This window comes from Centropristis striata, chromosome 4 (genome assembly GCF_030273125.1).
Source record: "Centropristis striata isolate RG_2023a ecotype Rhode Island chromosome 4, C.striata_1.0, whole genome shotgun sequence".
Classification (NCBI taxonomy): Eukaryota; Metazoa; Chordata; class Actinopteri; order Perciformes; family Serranidae; genus Centropristis; species Centropristis striata.
The window spans coordinates 29077592-29094895 of NC_081520.1; the positions used below are offsets into that span (position 1 = coordinate 29077592).

Here is a 17304-nt window from a genome sequence, read left to right on the forward strand (position 1 = left end):
TGTTGAATCTCTGATGTTCAAAAGTTCCCTTTACTTTGCAATATCATCAATAAAAAAGGAGCAGATTGTTTTGTACAACAGAGAATATTTTTGTCTTTCATGCCCCTTTATTTTTTATTTCCAAACCAGTTAAAACCCACATTTCCATCCCTGGTGAAAATCTCTTTTCCTTTTAATATTTCACCATAATGGATCAATGAGCTCTCTCTCTCTCTGCATTTTGTATGGAAAAGTTCAGCCAGGAAGCATAAAACACATGCACTAAATATAACTGTAACTTGTACTGAACTTCACCCTTCCAAAGTTCTTTGTTTTGATTCATTTTACAACACCTTAATTTACACTTATGATGCAATAACCTCACTTTATATGTGTGTTTAGGCTGAATTATAGTCTCAGTAAAGAGTCCAATTCAAATAGACCTGTGTTCAAATGTAAATAAGAACATTTACTAAATACCTAAGTGTAATTTTGATCTTGTACTTATACAAGACATTTTACAAAACATACATGCCTTTATAAAATGTGATGCACTGCTATAAATTAAACAGCTCAGTGTATAGCAGTATATAAAATAGTAAAATTACCACATTAAAATGTTCTCTACACACACATACTAACTAGGGATACATCAACACTGATATCTGATACTGACTTAAATAGCTGGATCAGATATCGGTGACAATAGGGCTGATCTGTTCAATTTAGTTCTATGTTAATTCCATAGACTTTATTAACTGGAATTTAATTTCCTGTTGATTTGAAGATTTTTCTTACCAAATTGTATGACTTATTTTTTTAAATTAGTAACTAACAATTCAGTAAATGTATATTTGTTACTTATTATTTTACAAACTTAGGAAAAAAATGTTTAGGTGGAGCGTGATATCAGATCAGTACTCTGTACCGGCCATATAAGGACTGAAAAAATTGGATCGCTGCATTCCTGATAATATCCCAATTACATAACACGTCATAGCCACCTATAACCTGCACAGGGCCCTGCTTTGTGTATACTTTTACTTCATCAATAATAATCAAAAAATAGATTTGGAATATATAACACAATCTGAGTGGGTCCATTCTGCATAGAGTACCTTTACTTTTGATACTTTAAGTACATTTTGCTGATGCTTTTGTACTTTCACTTATGTAAGGTTTGAATGTAGGACTTTTACTTGTAATGGAGTAACTTCACAGTGTGGTATTTTTTTTTACTAAAGTAAAGGATTTAAATACTTCTTTCTCCTCTGGATACTAAGGATCTGAATGCTGATGTATGATGGATTCTGAATGCTGCAAAAGCATGAAGACATTTATGGTCAAACGAAATATGCTTGTGGCTCGAGCTGTCATTGTATGTGGCTTATGGTTGCAGACAGCTTGAAAATCAAAGTTTAATTCATGGTGTTAACGTCACTCTTGGAAATTATTCCTGTTTATGTGTTGCTCTGGAACCTGTCAATAAAAAGCTGTCCAGTCATTGCCACTGGATGACAACAGTCTAACTATTTAAGTAATTATACAATAATTATATAAAAAAGGTTTTCATGCCAGCAACATATCAGCATGTTTGTTAATCTTTTAGTTTGTTGATGCATTCTCCCCTGTCTCATCTAAAGGTGACATAATCTGCATTATAGAGACCATAACAATGACAAGCCATAAAATCCACTGCTGTGACTCTTTAAAACAGCTCTGTAAATCTCGCAGTAGTTCACATCACCCCGGAAAGGAAGAGCTATGTCAGGGTAGCTTTCGGGGCGGAAGTACGATGATTTTACCTTCAAAATAAAATAAAAAACAATATATTTAAGGAGAGCGGCATCTTCAAGAAAGCTGATATTCTGAGCGATTTGGTCTCATTTCAGACTGTATGTGAGCCTTAAATGTATTGCAAATACCAGTATGCCATCATCATTCAGAAAAATACTGACAAAGTTGGCATTTGACAAACGATGACAAGAAACAAGACATAAGTGTGTGGCACATATGGCTGTAACATAACATATCGTCACCCTGTTAAAATAATCGCCAAACTAATTTTTTCAAGTTTTGCAGGAAACACAAAAAACTTCACCAAAAGTGTAACATATGACATTTATTGATCATTTCACTCAAAAAGGGTGTAACAAAGGATGGCTATTGGCATAGCAATAACACTGTGTGTAAACTATGTAACTTAAGAGAAATAAATGACTTAGACAATTTTTTTAACATGCCTTTGTGACTTAAGCAAGATAAGGTAACACTTTATTTTGAAGGTGTCTACATAAGAGTCACACAAGCCTGTCAGAAACATGACATGACGGGTATCATGAGCATAAATGCTACTTCAAAGTGTCATTAATGTTCATGACACATCCCATGTCATGTTTATGACACGCTCATGTCACTCTTATGTAGACACCTTCAAAATAAAGTGTTACCATATCTTGCTTAAGTCACAAAGGCATGTTCAAAAAATTGCCTCACATTCAAGTCACATTTTATTTTGACTTAGGCATAATAAATCCGCTTGAATACTAAATCACACACTTGACATAGGCCATTATCTTAAAGGGGTAAAATCACATGATCTGATCAACTGAGGATGTAGGTGATTTTACCATAGGTGGCCGACATCATGAGGAGATGATTTAGACAAAAAAAATTGACAAAAAATGACTTGGGCGATTATTTCAACAGTGTGACGATATAACTCATATTGTTTGCTCATTTTAGCAACGACAGCACATTTCTAATTATTTCCCGCGCATAATTTATATTGTGATTTTATTTTGAAGGGCTTGACCGGAATAGCGTTATAACATTTTAAGTAACTTGACAACAGTGGTACCGTAGTGAGCGGCGGTGCCTAGCACCCCAACCCCCGGCTGAAATATCACCTCGGTGGTGAATCTCCATATCTCCCTCGGTGTGTGTGGAGCCAGGCACGGCAGGGCTCCGTCACACCCGGTCTGTAACCGGTGTCCGGAGGATGTGGGACTCAGTGTGTGTCATATAGCAGGTGATCCGCACTGAAACTAACCGGGTCGCAGTTTTATTCCTTCATGTGAGTAACCCTACTGCTTAATGCCCGGGCTTTGGGCAAGTCAAGCGATACGAACCGGTCACACGCCAAACTCCATTAAAAAATCTGCCGATTTAATGTTCACTTGCTTTTATAGAAAGGTGCACACGGTGTAGGACATTGTTACATACCTAATCTGATAAATGAGAATTTTACTCTTTATTCAGCATACAGATGATCAACAAATATGTCCTTCATTCGGATCTACAGATCCTCTTTTTTTTTTTGCTTGTGTCACAACATCACTATGTGTTCTGGTGAGGGGGACATTTAGGTTATGTCAGATGAACCCACTGTATATTTAAACGTTTTCGAAGATGGGGTTGATGCCGAATTGCAGAGGTCCTCACATGTAAAAAAAAATGTCTGAAGTCATATTATGTCAGACACACAGCTGCACAGGCAGTTAAGCTAACATTAAATTGCCAGATTTTTAAATTAAGTTTGGCATGGTTCACTCGAGGCGAATCTGTATCCCATGACATCATTGCATGGGCTTTCCCTCGGCAAACGGTTGCTTTTATTTTTGTCACCCCCACCCTCGTCGTCTTTGACTGTACGTAACAATCAAGCCGGTTTCTTGTCTTTGAGGCACGATGTGACATTGACATCCATGCGTTAATCAACGGATGCAATGCATGACTATGACAGCCTGCAGACCTTAATGGTGTAAAATATGCATGGAAATAGAATCAGATTTAATCGTGTCCAGGCTGTCATGAAGGCAGAGCTTCATTGTATGGCAGAGTCATTATAGGGGAGCAGGCAGGAAGCTGCTCCCATCCCTGTTGAACAAGCACAGCTTATGCATTATTTGTGAAGCTTCTATATTTTAAAACAGTTTTGCCATTGGGACATCTCTCTGACATCATATTTACAAAGAGACTTCTATGTTATTCTGTCTATGTTTGTGTTATCATTTGCTGTATCTCATTTTGTATGATCTTATGTTATTACAAGACTATTGGACATGGCAGCTCTATGCTTCTGTTGTCTTAGTGTTTGCACTGATGACTCCACGCCACAATTGTCTTCATGTTTCCATTAAAACAAATGTCATCTAGCATTAATAAAACCTGATCTGTGCTCTGATCCCTGCCTCAAGGCCATGCTGGTGAATCTCCCACGTGGCTGTGCGTTTCTGTTGTAATAATCTACTATACTGACATTAGAGAGAGGCGGTTAAGATTAGATTACCCAGCCAGTGTCCTATGTTGCTTTCGGGCCACTCAGTAATTGGGTTATGTAGGCACATTTTCTCCTGATCCCTATCCAATGCACAGGCCTGCTTGTCTGTTCATCTCCTCGGATGTGTCCTAACTTCTTTCCTCACCACTAATCCCTCCTCTGCCCTCGTGCTTACCTGTCTGCACGACTGGAAAACATGGATTTCATGATGATTTTGAACATATCTCACGTCTAGAAGGGACAACTGTGTATTATAGATCTTAAACATCATGAAGTTTGAGGAAATTTGTTAATTGCTCTGGTGAAGTCAGGAACTTTTTTGTTGTATTGTAATTTTAACTGGTCCAACTGGGATGTAGTAGATGTAGATGTTTTCTGCTTGGAAACACAACCTAACCAAAACAGAACATTAAGAAGATTTTATGGTCATGTAGTCATGTAGAACTCCTCAAGACAGGTTAAAAAATGGTCAAATATGAATGATGAAGTCCTGAATATACATGGCATTTCACTCCACTGTATTGCCTGTATTATCCCTGTCTTGGCTACCACTAAGATTAGGCCATTCAGCAGATTTGTATTAGACCTTATCATTACAAGTAATCCATAGATAATACAGTATAACACTATCAGAGTATGAGTTATGAAAGTACTCATGTTGAGCTCAGGATGGTGATAAAGAGAACTGTGGGATAGCTATTTTTTCTGACTTAAAACAAAGCATGACATTGTAAGGCAAATTTGTTTAGTACTTATAATGATGTGAGACAGTAATTTTCAGTGTTTTCAAGGTCAATGAACAATCCGATCAGCTTTTACCTGACAATTTCCTTGAATATGATGTTGCATTTACATTGCTAAGGCCTACTTAGCTCTCAGCCCTTACTTGACCCATTCCCTATCTCATTATGAATACAACCAAAAGACCTTTGTTGTATTTGGTGCGTTTGCTTCCCTCGAATTAAGCAGCATCCTCACTCTCCTTCCCCTATCGCTGCTATCTATTTTGCAGGGGCACCACTGCGGCATCCTGGGCTTAGCAATGCCCAAGGTGATTGGCTTGTTTGTTTTTCTTTAAACCAATCACATAGTGGTTTTCCCCATATAGCAGATCAACAATGGGTGCAGCCAGAGCGTTCTTCAGAGCTCATGTTCAAGTTCAAGGATAATTTAGACTCCCAATTCAGACTCTGTTGCACAAGAGATTAAACATAGTATACTATTGCGTACCCGTTTTGTTTCTTGTTTTTATAAGGCAAAGCCCAATGACAGTTGTTTTTTTTCTCTTCTTTCCCTCAGACACGGAGAGCTTCGTCAATGGGAATCACCAGGCCAGTCCAGTCCAGTCTCCCCCAGCTCCTGGAGACAGAGTCCAGTCTGAGCACAGTGCAATCGTCAGCTCTATTGAGAAGGACCTTCAGGACATCATGGACTCTCTAGCCATGGATGACCCCCAACCTTCTTCCTCAGACGCCAAAAAGCCTCCTGGAGGTATTCCCCACTCGCCTCTGTCACCAATGGTCAATGGAGGGGGCCGGTATTTGCTGTCCCCTCCTACCAGCCCAGGGGCCATGTCCGTGGGGTCCAGCTATGAGAATACATCCCCTCCCTTCTCTCCCCTCTCCTCCCCCTCAGCAGCCAGCAGTGGGAGCTTTACAAGCCCGTCTCCAAGTGGAGGACCCCAGGACCAGAGTTCTACTCTGCCGCCAGTGCCTGTACGCTCCTCTAGCTACAACTTCACCACCCAGCCTCCGCCTGTACCCCAGCCACGGACCATACTGCCTAACTACAGCAGCGGTGGGGTGGGCCAGAAGGTTCAGGAAAGCCCCAGGTTGCAGAGGAAGGTCTTAACAGAGGCTCCTCCGAGCCCTAAGCCAAGCCGCAGAGGACTAAGCCAAGATGGGTCTGAGAGCCCCCGACAAATTCTGCTGTCTAATGAATCTCTCAGTAGTAGAAACATTGTGCCAAGTAGCCCCAGACTCACTCCCAAATTCCCTACTTGTCCATCCCCATCTCCCTCCAGTCCCAGGACCAAGACAACCACAGTGCTCCAAGAAAGGCCTGCCAGCCCTTACAGAGAGCTGACCAGTCTAGCTGATTGCCCCCTAACCTCAAGCTCCTCCAGGCAGCTGTCCCAACCCACCAGAACCTTCCAGCCTCCCTTGGACCCCATCGTCCATATCATACAAGGATCGTCGCTCCAGCAGCATCCACGTTCGCTGCAGCCCCCTGAAAGCCCTCGCATGGCCAGGAGAAACTTGGAGCTGAACGGCAGCAGTGGAGGGGGCAGCAGTATGAGAGAGCTGCCACCTCTTAGCCCCTCCATAGCTAGGAGAGGGGTCCCGGTACTCCCAGGAGCACTCCCAGGGACTGTTCCCACCTTGAGGACTCCAGAAAGCCCCTCAAGTCTGGGCAAGCTTATCCCAGAGAGTCCCAGGCTGCGACGCAGGACTGGATCTACATCAGAGGAGCCAACGTGCAGCAAGGGGGTGCGAGCCCGCAGCCCGTCACCCACCTCTATGATGACGGAGGGTGGTGGTGCGGGAGCACGGAAGGCAAGCTTTGGTAATTCCCTGTCACCTGCCTACAGTCTGGGCTCGCTGCCTGGCTCATCCCCTGTAGGCAGCCCCAGGACCCATAGGAAGATGTCTGCAGGGAGACCCCACCCTGGGATGAGGGAGAGAAAAAACAGCATCACAGAGATCAGCGACAACGAGGACGAGCTGCTGGAGTACCACAGACGACAGAGAGAGGAGAGGCTTCGAGAGCAGGAAATGGAGAAACTGGTGAGTCAGGAACACACGTCATCAGGAAACTACTGTTACATTCATGTACTTGTTAGACCATACCTCCCCGGCTCAATGAAAGTGAGCAGACCCCAGATCCACTCTGGTTTTGGAACAAGCCTTTTCCGCTTGGTGTCTAAACTCTAAACTATATGCGTTTTTTCTGTGCTATGGCCGCTATTCTCGTACCTTTGTTCCCAAAAGGTGATGCCCAGCAATCTGCCAAACACAGCAAAATTAAAAGATTATAAGAGACTACAGGTGGTGGACAGAGGTGATGCAGATGCAGACACTGCCACATACTTCTCGTTGGTCGTAGGTGATGATTGAGGGGATTCGTTTTGTGGAAGTCTACACAAATTCTATAAATTTACTTTCTGCATCACAGGGTTTGTACCTATTTCTTGCTAATGACTTTGGGTTAGTTTTACAGACAAGCTTTTTTGTACCTGATGGCCGATCTTAATCCTGTCAGGGTTTTTCAAGAATATTTAATCCACAGTGATATAACACGGAAAACCATCCAGTCCTCACATTTATTAGCAATTTTTTCCTTGATAAATTACTTAAATGATTTACCGACCATTAAGTCTCTGTCAATCGACTAATAACTTAATCAACTAATGGTTTCAGTGTAATCCACAATTACTCGTCATCTGCTTCCCAAAAGGCCAAACTAACAAATTAAGTCAATTGTATTTGTTAATAGTGTGAAAAACACGAGGCAATCCACTTTATACTTAATGGTGGGAGAAATGGTGTTAGTGGTCCAGTGCTGGAACCAACAGGCGGCCTGTTGGAAGCTAGCAACTGAGGGTAACCAACGCTGCCTTTGAGCAAGGCACTGAAATCCTACTGCTATTCCAAGGCTACTTCATTCAGTTCAACTATTTCATGATGAGAGGACTTTGAAGAATTTATGAAGCAATAATTTGTTGTTTTGATACATATGAATATACTTGTACAGATGAGCATTGGACATTTTTTCTTGCAGTTAGCCGATTGAGTGTGATGCTGATTTTTTATCAGTTTTAAAAGCATTTTTTGTACTTAAATGTACTGAGGATTTTTCGGCATGTCAGAAACTTGCCTCAACTACCTTGTAACCTTATAAAAGAAAGCCATTGGTGTGAATATCACGAGAGGATTCTAGTTTTTTAATGAAGTGATGTTTTTTTCAGAGCCCCGGTCTAACTTTAATCTCTATGACCTAGTGGAGGAGCAAAGTGTGTAGATTGTATGTTCCATGTCTGTTTGGAAAAGGAGGAGCAACCAGGCCCACAAAGCACCTCAGTGACCTGTCTGTAACTGGGCTGTCGGCTGTCTAAACTGCTGCTGACATGCGGTCTCAGGGCGCCCAGATGAGCCCATAGCAACCGCATTGTTTGTTGTTTCCCAAACTGAGCAGAGGGGGGAGGGAGGGAGCGGCGTTAGACATCTTGAACTTGTCTGCCAGTCTGAATGAAACTACTGAGACAAAGTCCTTTAAAAAGCCTTTATATGTGTGTGTGCCTGCGTGACAAGGCATTTGTCTGCTCTGCTTGTAATTACAAAATGGGTGTTTATTAACGTGTGAGGCTGAGTGAAGGCTGCTCAGTTGGATAGACGAGGATGACATGCCCTCTCTCTCTCTGTACCATCATGTTCTGATAGCTCCTATAGAGGCATGGCAGTAAAACAGTGAGTCTGCAGCGCCACATCTATACAGTGATGCTGCAAGGCCACAATGACAGACCAGCTAAAGTTACAGGTTTTATCAAGACAGGCAGGTCTGTGGATCCAAATAATAGTTGTTTTGTTTCCTCCGACAACAGCAGTTATTGGCATGCTTTGTTATTTATAAGATGCTGGTCAGTATTAGGGGGTCCGGCCCCAAATACAGATACAGAGAGCCACAGTGAAACCAGTACTCGTACAGAACTTGTGGACATGTTGGACATGTTGGATCATTCTGGAGAGGTAGTAGACATGTGTGGGATCATGAAAATACCTTTTGAAGATGTATAACAGGTAAACTATGTGCATTTTTGCAAGTTATGGGGCTTAAGGTCGGTATGATGGTATGATGATGTTGACAGTGAAACATCCCTATGGACGATGATGCCATCTGCGCAAGTCATCCAAACTACTCAAACCCTACAGGCACTATAAACCCACTGCAGGGGCCACCATTAGGAAAAGGATTAATTGGGATTTCATTAATTCTTTCACCATAAATGAGTGCATTACATTGAAAATAAGAATGATCTTAAAAGCCCTAAAAGTTTTCTTCTACTTTAGATCTGTTGATGTGACAGCCCTAGTGTGCACTTTCAGGTGCACTTGCAAAATCAGTTGTGCACCATTAAATAAATAAGAATTGGTACTTTTTAAATTCTTAAGAAATTCCACTGCAAGCATGAGCCATGTCATGTCTTCCTCTGGATGCTCTGCAAGCTTTTTCACTCTTACAATAACATTTGCAGGGGAAGCACCAAGTTGTAATTCCTCTGCATGACTTAATATTACATGCTGTTTGCACCCCAGCTCTCTATATTAGCCTTCACATAACACAATCAGTCAAACCCTAAACATTTTGTTCTTGTTGAAAGGTTGTTAGCCACAACCACCTTTGGACTACAACAACGTACAGACACACAAAGGAAAATATTGACTTTAGATATGTGCAAATAGCTCATAGCACAGAAGGTCAAGAACCCACTTATGTCAAGTAAATAAGGCATCCAGGGACGAGCGAGGGCTGCATGGGACACCGAGACAAGATTCCTCAGCAGCAGCAGCAGCAGCCTGTTATGTTATTGTATTTTTCAAACGCAGAAACTCGCAGCTCTTTGAGGAGGCAGGGCGTGGAGCTGCAGGGCCTGTAATTAGTCACAGTTGACTCACTGTCATGACAGATTTTTCTTGCCCGAGAGCGTCTGCAATTAAAATCATTTCACACACAGCCTGCTACTCATTCACACAACTGATTACCAAAAAACAAAGTTATGTGAATAGTGAGTCTCGGAGAGGTTTATTCAGGAAAAAGAGTGTTATTGTGAAATCAACAGGAGTACACAGCTAAGAGGCAGCGGGAGGCTGCTGGGAGACTACACTCACATATATCAGGCTCAGGATATTGGACTTGGAAAAGGTTTTTGGCCTGTTGGTGTTGTTTAATTGCAGCTTAACTACGTCGTATAATTGATTAATACCCCATCTGTTATGTAGTGCTTAATGTGAAATATTAATATAGGCTTTTTCAAACTAATTAGTGGAAATCTGTGGGAAATGTGGAATACTTTTTTATAAAATATGATGTCAAAATATTGAATATTAGCAAAGGAATGGATGTTGGCAGTAAGGCTGGGCTGTATATCGGTATTATGAGTTATACGTATATATTTTAAAAAGAGATATGTAGTTAAGACAATACCAACATACTAATATTGCGCTTATCGTTCCATCAGTATTTTCACTTTCAAGAATATACTGGAGATACTGGTATCATATGAAACTAAAAGATCTAAGGAATCTATAGACACCAAGTATGTCAGGATGTGTCGGGATGTTGTCGAAACACAAATTTGCTATGTCTGCCTACTGTATTTGAATATTTGTACAAACTGGGGTCCGTAAACAGGCTCTGAATTACATAAAATGGGTATCACTGATCATAAAGTCATTTTTATTAGATATTTTAGCAGACACGGTGTCGGTTGATAAAGAGCAAGGGCTAGTTCCTAAGAAAATGTGGAGGTATTTTGGTAAATACCAACATAAAACAGGTTGATGGTGATTACTTGTGACTGTAAAATACCAATATATATCATTTATCGCCATTCGTCCTAAAAATACCGGGATATGAGTTTTGGTCCATATCGCCCAGCATCAGTCCTGTTACATTTCTATAGTGGACAAAGTTTGAAACCTCAAAAAGGTCAAATCTGCTCCATATACAACAGTTTATTATTGATCTTGGAAACTTAAGTTTAACCAAAAACCTGTATATTGGAGGGATTCTAGCCCCAGTCTGTTTAAGGACTTTTTTTTGCTGTCGGATGTGATGAAGATGCAGTAAAAAGTTATGAAAATAAATAAGACACTATGTAAAACACTGGATTTTTGAGGTGATACTGATATTGATATTTGGGAGTTAACTTAAGGAAACAAAACAAATAATGCCAACAAACAGTACTTTTGGACTTTTACTTCAGTGAGTTTGGAGTGGAGTAGTGGAGTAATTTGACAGTGTAATAGTAGTACTTTTACTCCAGTAAGCGATCTGAATACTTCTTCCACCACTGGATGTATTTTTGTGTGTGTGTGTGTGTGTGTGTGTGTGTGTGTGTGTGTGTGTGCGCTCCAACAGACATATATCAGATAGATAATGAAGTTCATGTCAGTTCGGTCACATAGTGTTCCCTATGCAGACTTTTGGAGAAAGGCAAACGGCATCAGTTGTCTGAATCTTCCTCGGTATTTTTCTTTTATCCAACAGATGTCTGCCATCTGTTTTCCCAGAAATATTGTTTGCAGGTATTGTTTGAAACATTGGTTTTACTCTGTTTATCATTCTGGAGAGGTAATTGACATCTGTGGGATCATGAAAATGCCTTTTGAAGATGTAGCCTGCTGCTGCATAGCAGGTGAAATATTTCCATTTTTGCATATTATATATTATACTTATTTGGGCTTAGGGTAGGGGACAAAATTAGCATATGACACAGTGAAAGATGATGAATGGTGATACCGTCTGCGCGTGTCATCCAAACTACTCAAACAATAATCTGACAATGCTCAATAAATAATTTTAAATGTTGGTAAGAAATATAACATATACGAGGTAAAATGAGGAGAACATCTAGTTCTACATTTTTATACTAAATATATTTGACCTTATCTCTGGTTTTACTTGGCCTATCATCATCAAACAAAAACTGGCATGGAGTTTCAAGTCTAAACTTTAGAGGGAAGCTCACGGCAGGAAACACGCTGCTGAAGTTTTTATGTTCTAGCGTCATAAAGAAATAATGCAGATGCGCTTTCGTAGCCTCCTGAGGGTTAAAATCATGGAGGTCATAGAATTAAAAAGAAAAGAAAAGAAAAGTTGGGTGAACTCAAAATTTCAAGGCAACAAACTTCGATAGAATTTGAAGTTGGACAATTAAACTAAATATTTTAAATTTTGTTTTTGAGTTTGCTCAACTCTGATTTTCTCTGGCACGATTGTAACGCCGCTATGAATGTCTGCTAATGTTGTGACAACAATTTTGAGTTAGCATTGATACGCTAATGGCTACTCTTGTAGCTGTAACAAGCAGCGCCGCTAGCATCAGTTAGCCGCTAGCTTTCGTTAATGACCAAATTTCACAACAAAGAAATAAGAGTTAGCAGAACTATTGTCCCTTGTTGTGAACCCCAACTTAAAGATATACGTAACAACAACTCACAAACTAGTTTTTGAGCAGACAACTGGCTTCCTTTGTTGTGCTAACTTACATTATTGCCCTAAATGTCAATAATTTATATTTCCAAGTTTTACCAAATCACTGTTTTAGGCCAAAAAATACAAGTTGGCTTTTTTGCAGTGCATGAGTTAAAGTGATATCAGTGTCAAACGGCAGGGAAACCTCCTTAAACAAATGTAATTCAGCTTAATGACGTGTTTTTCCTTCGGAGGCTGGTGGTAACCCTGCTCCAATGACCGCTCTCCTGTGTCCATCTGATCCAAGCTGTCCAGCCTGGCACTGCTCGCTCCACATGGCCGTCTGACTGACACGCCGTCCTGGCAAACACACTTGGCATATGAGCCGAGTCGCAGCGTGCTTCGTCTGGAGCGCACACACATGCCGTTCTTCTGTCCACTAAAGATGACCTCATCTTTTGCTATGACGTTAGTTGAGATTACACTGTTGTTTGGAATGAGCAGATTGTAGATTTTCTTCTCACTTTTTGTATCCTATTGGATCAGACCAGCGTGTGTCTGCTGAGGGATAAAGTGAGCTACTCTCTAAAAGAGGCTCGGATAACTAACATTTATCATTTGCTATTTTTTTTTACTTTGGAGTTTATTTTGTACACAGTGAAACATTATCTTTCCACTCTAATTAGCCGGCTTGGTTTGATTGTGTGCTGATGACTGTGAGGGGGCAGACTCCTGTGGAGGAGGAGATCTGTTGTTGCAACTGTTCCTGGCTGCTGCCGGTCAGTGAAGGTCACCCGTTGCTTTAATACATCTCTAATAAAGGCCGACATGAGACGGATCAGGTCTCTTTGGGCCCCAAGTCAGTCTTCTTTGTGGAATTGCCATTGAAATATCATTGATGGGGCTTCAGTTGTGAATATTTCGCCTGAGGCACATATTTCGTTAAGGAAGTTCAACTCTGGCCTTCATCATCATACGGCAGGCTGCCACCAGCACCCTGAACTCACCGCTGGATGATGAGACGGCGAGTCCTTGGGGCACAGACACAGAAGACCCCCCTAACCTCTCCTAGATAGAACATGTTAAGCCTGTGTTTTTAAAAGAGTATTTTAAACGTGTCTCTTTGCAGTTGTTTTGTGTCCCTTTGTGGTCAATATAAGTCTCTTTTCAGTTGTTTTGTGTCTTCTTTTGGTCAATTTAAGTCTCTTTCTAGTTGTTTTGTGTCTTTTTTGGTCAAATTAATTCTTTTATAGTTGTTTAGTGTCTCTTTGTATTTATTTTAAGTCTCTCCTAGTTGTTTAGTGTCTGTCTTTGGTTGATTTAAGTCTCTTGGTAGTTGTTTTGTGTCTTTTTTGGTCAATTTAAGTCTTTTACCAAACTCTGTGTCTGCACCTCGGCAGCTATCTTGGAAAGAGTCCAATTGTTTTTTGAGTCCAAAAAAATTGGACCTTAAAAAGTAGTTGTTTTGCGTCTTGTTTAATGTGACTTTGTAATTATTTTTTATCTTTTTGTTGTTATTTGCCACTTTTTGTTTTGCCTGTCTTTTTTATTTGTTTTGTGCGTGTTTATGGTCATTTTGTGTGTCTTTGTGGTTGTTTCGGGCTGTTTGTCGTCCTTTTGAGTTTGTTTTATATTTCTTCCTGTTCATTTCAAGAGTCATTTTGCAGGTAAAGGCTGAGGGGCCCCCTCAGCCTCTGCCTGGCAGGCCTGCACAGTAAGCCATCCATGTCTGACAGTTGACCCTGTCTCCTCTATCTTTTTCTCCTTTGTCTCATTCTCTCCTCACTTGTCTGTCTCTGTGTCTGCTCTGTCATTTTCCAGCTCAGCAGGATGCCACTAATGTTAGCTGTGTGTGACACGCTGACATGTCCCTCCTGTATGGTTGGCATCTTTGCTACTGTCTATGAGGATTGGCAGACCAAATATACCCATGCACGGTGGAACAGAATGCCACATATGTATCACAGCATCTTACAGAGCACAACCAAATATATCCAGCTACTGCGGGACACCCGACCTGCCCACCTAGACTGCCAAATATATCCTGCACCTACACCGATGCAGTAGAAACCCACCGAGCAGTGTGTGTGTCATCATGAGGCAGACGACTTTTTTCTGCTTTTGGTTGAAAACTAAACGGGCTCGAATAGATAAGACAGTTGAGTAGAATCTTAATCTGGGACAGCGATAAATCTGTTTCCCTGCCCGTCCAGAGGAAAGCTGCAGTAATCCAGTCTTGAGACAGCACCAACAAATATGCCACGGTTGGATTTTCTCGACTGAAAACAAGTTTCAGATTAGGACGCATCATGTCACTGATGCAGCGTTGCTTTTTATTCCCTCCATAATGTTTGATTGATCATCAGAGAATAATCAGTCGAGGTGGCAGCATCCTGGAGCGACTTGTTTTGCTTGTATTGTAAATATTATCAGCATTGTGTCATGACTGCAGCAGTGCAGTCTGCTGTGTTGTGACCTCTCCACTAGAGGGGGTCGTCTAACTGTTGAATCAACAGAAAAATGCCATAAATTCTGTTATTGTGGAAAAGAAGCAGGTCTAAATAACATTTCCTAATAAGTAGCTGAGTTGCAACATTTGTGTGTGTTATTGCACAATTCCAGGATTAAACTATGTTACTACTTAATGCATTCATATGATTATTTATTTCAAAACGTCTTTATTTATTTTGAACACCACAAAGCACTGTGGAACACTATGAGCACATTAAAACTGCATCGTCAAGATTATAATTGGAAAAATAAGTGCGTTAATACAAAATTTGACTTTATTAAAAATGCATTGCCATCATTATTGGATGTATTATCTTGATTAAATAATTTAAACAAGAATAAAAGTTACAGTGCAGTAAAAGAGAATAATAATTATTTATTATGAACAGCAAAGTCTTGTCATGAGGGTAAGTAACCCTCTTTCTTGTTATGTAACCCTCTCATATCATTTAATTAGAAACAACTGTCTGTTTATACTGTGAGCTTCGACTTAATGCTAAATGCATCACAAACCACTTCAAAGAGTTCAAAGGGAGCTTCTGTTTGCTGCATTATTTAACAGTCCAAAGAGAAATAATTACAAGAAGTCAGATTATATGCAAATATGTCGCAAACTTCGCACATAAAGCTCAGAGTACTTATGTTCGGCATTTCACAGCTGAAATAAAAGTTATTTTACCTTTTGCCTGGATTAAATGCATCAGCCTATTTTTAAGTAAAGAGCAGACATTGCACTACTTAAAGTTAGCTGCACTGCTTTTCTTAGAACCAACGAGCAAGCAACCTCCCACTTGAGGAAGTCCCGAAACATTATGATCTCTAACTCCGCCCCCGTTCACACAGATTCCTCACCTCCTCTCACAAGACCTGGGGCAGGGGGGGGCAGGCCGCTCTCCATCCGTCCCAAAGTAGCTCGGCCGGTTGTGAAATCACTTAACAGTACAGGAGGAGCTTTGTGGAAGCGCAGGGAGCAGTAACATCTTTCAGTCCTGTTACAGAAAGTACCTGTGTGTGTGTGTGTGTGTGTGTGTGTGTGTGTGTGTGTGTGTGTGTGTCATGGACCGGTACAATGTGCTGGGTGGCAGCAGGACTATACCGGCGCTGAGGCGAGCTCAGGGCCGGGAGCAGGCCGTGGTGTATCTGCTCGCTCTGGCTCAAGAGAAGCCGGTCTTTCTCAACAGCGTGGCAGCACTCATGAAGGTAACTGATGCCGCTGCTAATATTAACAAAGCTCTGCCAGTTGTTGCTCTCACACTGGATTTAAATAGACTGAGGATGTTCCTGTGATGGGGCCTGTGGTTTTTTGGTTTGGATAATACAGTAAACGCACTGTTTGGAAAGGCCTCCATGTGATGCTGCTGGCTCAGTCATTAACAAGGGGAGCTTTCAGGTCCTCAGGGTGCTTTTCTGCATGGGAGACTTTACGAGTCGAGCTTAAGAAATACATTACATGTAGGTGAAGTCACATACTCTGTAGTGTGTGTACAGTTATGTTGGTGCATTCAGTACAATCCTGTAGTATTCTGCAAACCACTCAAAAAAACAACTAAATAATCTTCTATGGCTGTATTTTACCACATCAGTTCACATGATAGGAACAGAAATAGTCTTTGGTAAAAATAAAAAGGATTATTCCCAGAAATCAATTCCTGCCTTGAAATCCTCTTTATTGGGCACTTAAAGGACTAGTTCAACATTTATCTGAATACGGGAATACATTTAATTATTGGGCAATATGATGTGGTGGATTAATAAGTGCCAGAATGATTTGTCAATGGGCTTATTGCAGAGAGAGGTCACAGAGGTCACTGAGGCATGCTGTGGCTGCACTGAGGCAGCAATTTGTGGACTTGGAGCAGAAGAGTGGCATTGGCTATAATAATGATCGATACCAGAGAGTTTTACTGAACAACTATTGGATGGATTGCATGAAATTTGGTGCTCATATTCATATCCCCTTCAGGATAACCTGCAGAAACTTTGTTGATCCCCTGACTTTCATGTGCAAAATCATCAGGTCCAAATACCTCAGCCTCAGCTCTACTGTGTGTTTTTGTTCTCGTTATGAAAATATCATGCTACACTAAGCTGGAGACCATGGCCGTCAATACCTGCTTGAGGTATGTTGCTTAAAATCCTGCAGGCTCACAGATCCACTCGCATGGCTAGATATCTTGTTTCTTGGAGTTTGGGGTTGTTTTAGTCATTTTTTAATACTTTTCATTCTGCCAAATGTTCACCATGCCATGTTGGTATCATTTTTTTCCAGCACAACCTCCAGCACAACCTCACCTAAATTATTTTTTCACTTTGACTTACTGGACCAACATTTTGAGCCC

The 17304-nt window shown here is 41.0% G+C and overlaps 1 protein-coding gene across 1 annotated transcript in view; it reads left to right on the plus strand.

Annotated features, from left to right (window-relative positions):
- phldb1b (pleckstrin homology-like domain, family B, member 1b) overlaps nucleotides 1-17304 on the plus strand; it is a 117257-nt gene that overhangs the window by 56604 nt on the left and 43349 nt on the right. Inside the window, exon 6 of the mRNA XM_059331424.1 lies at nucleotides 5561-7047. Within this exon, the coding sequence (XP_059187407.1) occupies nucleotides 5561-7047 (1487 nt within the window). The remainder of the gene's footprint in view (nucleotides 1-5560; nucleotides 7048-17304) is intronic.